Source organism: Nelumbo lutea, chromosome 4, assembly GCF_056320005.1.
Source record: "Nelumbo lutea isolate HS-2025 chromosome 4, American lotus-T2T, whole genome shotgun sequence".
Classification (NCBI taxonomy): domain Eukaryota; kingdom Viridiplantae; phylum Streptophyta; class Magnoliopsida; order Proteales; family Nelumbonaceae; genus Nelumbo; species Nelumbo lutea.
Genome location: NC_142687.1, coordinates 90,166,966 through 90,170,873, shown reverse-complemented (window position 1 = coordinate 90,170,873; position 3,908 = coordinate 90,166,966). Strand labels below are relative to the sequence as shown.

General features: G+C 44.2%; 1 protein-coding gene across 1 annotated transcript; it reads left to right on the top strand.

Annotated features, from left to right (window-relative positions):
- The first annotated feature begins 944 nt into the window (after window positions 1-944).
- LOC148861711 (uncharacterized) lies at window positions 945-3,566 on the top strand. The gene has a single exon (XM_088982561.1). It carries the CDS (start codon window positions 1,084-1,086, stop codon window positions 3,328-3,330), a length of 2,247 nt encoding a protein of 748 aa, XP_088838687.1. The 5' UTR covers window positions 945-1,083; the 3' UTR covers window positions 3,331-3,566.
- Window positions 3,567-3,908: the final 342 nt, after the last annotated feature.

Genomic DNA, 3,908 nt, shown 5'->3' with positions numbered 1-3,908 from the left:
TTCGGTCTCTGACTTCCCCTGATCTTACCTACTCTCCATCGATCTCATACAGTCAACACTGTAAATGTTCTCTCGTTTTTTTGATTGTGACTATTCAAGGCATCTTCTAACGTGAATTGCCTATCTTAAGCAGACCGTTCTCTCTTCTATCGGGGCTTCCCCCTATCGCAGATGGATCTATTTATATTTCGACTTTCTTTCATTCGTTCATTCGAAGCCTAGTCACTAGTTTCTGCTCGTATTAACTATTGGAATCATCCATCTTGGGAATTGGAACCAAAGGACACGGAAACTGGACCCACGCCGGTAACCTGTTTTGAGGATGCCCAGTATTCGGAGATGACACTAGGGATTGATATCACTCATTCGCAATTTTGTCTGAACTAAAGAGATTATATGAGAATATGCAATTCCGATTCGGATTCCAGTTACAAATCAAACGGACCCTTAGTACGGAATAATTTCAATGGAAGAGAGGACTGAGAATTCAGAACATCCCGACCGTTTATTAGTAACATCTCCCCATCACAAGTAATGCACGCTGAAATGTGCATGTGGGGCGCTGAATCTCGCGAGGACTTTGGACAGAGGACAATTCGTACGGCCTGGAGCAATTCCAACTTCCAACGACTAAAATGGGCCCCACCGACCAACCATGTGTTTTTCCCGACGCTCCGAAAATAAATGCGTTCAGCAAAGACGGGCCCCATGGCTGCCTGAAAATCTTCTGATGAGAATATCTAAATTCTAAATCCAAGTGTGCATTGGGAACATCATTAATCCCAACAACCTACCTTCTGGAAAATAATCTGTTTCGTCCGATCACGTCGGACCAACCGTTCCCGTGCTTCAGGGATTCACTGAGAGTTTCCAATACACCGGGAAAGTCCTCGAACGTTGGGTTTAGCATTTAAACTTTTGAAAATGACACTCTCACTCCCTCTTATCTTCAACGCCTCACTTCTCCACCAGAAATATAGAAAACAGAAACCCTAGCCAGAAAACCCTTACCTCTCATCTCTAAAGTCCAATCCATTCGCCTTTGTCGTTCCTCCTTCGCAACTCGAACCAGTAATATATCAAATGGCGAAGAAGAAGGCCTCGAAGCAAGAGAAGCCTCCCGGAGATCTCCCCCCGTCCCTTGAAGAGAAGAAGCCTCAAGAAAAACCTCGTAATACTATGGAGGAGTATCCCTCGGAGAAGCTCGCCAGCTTGAAATCTCTTAATGCTCTTCTCCTAAAAGAGACTGTCGAGCGCAGGCAACAGGTCGACTCTCTTCTTCAGTCCAAGGAGGCCCTTGAGTCGGAGATATCTCGCTCGGCTGCCCAGAAACAGACATTGATGGCCGAGAAGGAACTCTTTGAAGATGAGAAGATAGCTGCCGAGATCGAGCAGCGCCTTACTCTGGTTTTCGTCTCTTCTCAACTCCACCAACAAACGGAGCGGCTTAAGAACCAGACTCGGAGAGAGGATGAAAAAGTGAGCGCCGAGAGTGCTGCTCTCATAGCTAAGATGGAAGAAAATGTCAGAGATGAGGAGAGACGGAGAGAAGCTGTGGAGATGAAGTTGACACGACAGCAGAGAGATATGGATCAGCTTAGTGACGATTTTAACAGGTATAGGGAAAGAGCTAGTAAGGATATCGATTTGAAACAAAAGGAAGTGGATCAGTTGAGGTCGATCGTGGAAGACCTTGAGAAGAGCAATGAAGAGGCTTGTGACGACATTCGACGGATACAAGTAGAGCGCGATGGTGTCCTGGGAGAGAAGGAAGAAATGGTGAGAACACTTGGAGAACTAAAGAAAGCGATTACTGATGTTGTCAGGGAGAGCGATCAGATTGCACGGGCCAGGATTGATGGAGACCGTGAGATTGACTCATTGAAGAAATCTGTAGAGGCTCTCACTGCAGATCTTGGTCGTGAGAGAGATGCTTCTGATCGTGTCCTTCTTGAGAAAGATATGATTCAGAAGGACCTTGATATCCAGAAACAGGTGGTAGAAGGTCTGAGGTCGGAACTCCTTCAGCTGGAGAAGAACTATGCAGAGACTCAAAACGAGCTCCGGCAATTACAGACAGAGCGCCAAGGACTACTGGAAGAAAAGAAGGAGAGAGAAAGAGGCCTTGAATGTTTGCTAAATGACAGGGACTCTTTGCAGAGAAGGCTAGAGGAGTCATCACGGTTAGTTGAAGATACGGGGAGGGAGATCAGAGGACTTGTTGCTGAGAAGGAACAGATCGAACAGGAGAGGAGTAAGCAGGCGGCTACAATAACTGAATTGCAGAAAGAAGTAGGCGAGCTCATTTCTACCATATCCAGCCTAAGAAAGCAGGAAGAGAGTCTGCAACTGGAAGTTTCTGAGCTGGGGAAAAGGAACGCTGATGCTTTGGAAAAGCAGGAGCACTTAAGAGAGGAGTTCAATGCGGCAGAAACAAGTATTAAGCAGTTAATGGAGGAAAAATCTTCAACAATGAGAAGTTTGGAGGAGTCCTTGCAGCAATTAGAGGAGCAGAGAAGAAAGATGTTTGAGATTGTTAAAGAGAAGGCTGACATAGAGCAGGTGAAGATTAAGCAGGAAATTGAGATTGCTGAACTGCACAAAGAGGCGGGTGAGCTTAGGGCTACTATATCCGAACTACAAAGGTCATGTGACGGCCACACAGAAAAAAAAAACCAACTCCAGCATGAGGTTATCAGTCAGAGAGATGCTTTGGAGCATATTACTGTTGAGAGGGATGATGCCATGAAGGAGCTTGGGCAGGAGAGAAATGTGGCATCAAGCTTGAGGATTGAAATTGTGGGATTAGAGAAGAACTTGAAGGATACCCAAGAAGAGCTCAAGCAGATAATCGTGGAAAGGGATAGCCTGATTGTGGAAAAGAAAGAAAAGGAAAGCCACATTGAACTGCTGATGTTGGACAAAGCTTTCATGGAAAGAACAGTGGCAGAATCTCAACAAGGTCTGAAGGAATTGCACATGAAGGTGAAATCTGCAGATGGGTTTTGTGGGAGAACCTTATCCATGTTAAAGGACACCGCAACCATGGTATGCGGCTCCCAAAGTAAAGAGGTGGATGGAAAGGGAGATTTTGTTGGTAATTCAGAGAACATTGAAGAGGAAATTAAACCATTTGTTAAGGAGCTGGAAGCGATCAAGAGGGAATTCAGAAAGAGGGAGGAGAAGGTGGAGGACATGGACCGACAACTGGAATTACTGCACAACTCTCTGATTGAGGCAAATAGGAAGAGGAACTTCTGGACATGGCTATCTTCTGCAACAACAGTTTTTGCTGCGGCATCTGTGGCCTTTCTTGTTAGGGGACGCTAACTGATGCATATTTTTTAAATATTGTTTTCCTTTTATTGGTTTTATAGCAACTTCAGGATCAAAATTTTGCAGTTCACTGAACAGTGAAAACATTGCAGCATCAAGCTTGACTCTTCCAGCTAAGAAGAGTATGTTTTCTGTTTTTGGAGTTGCAAGGCAAGATGCCAAAAAATGTTTATTATGCTAATCTTTCTAGTAAACGAATGAATGATAGCCCGTTCACAGATTTTCTCTGATGGCTTCCTAGCAGTCTTTTCAGATGATTTGTGCTACATAGTGTTTCTTTAATTCTTTATATCAATTATTGACAGAAACAGCATGTCTGGATGCAATGTAGAAACAAGTTGCTAAATTTGAATCCAAAATATACTCAAAATAGAGAATCATTTGCTTCATCCTGAAATGGCATGATACTTCCATTGATAACTGGAATTTGCTCCAGATTTTAGATTGCTGATTATGCTCTCAGGACGGTTCCAATTCTACAGGGATTGGCTATATAGGTTTACAACCATAGTTTTCAAGGCACCAAGGTGAGGATAGGTGACAGGGGGGCACCTTGTTGCATAGGCGATGGA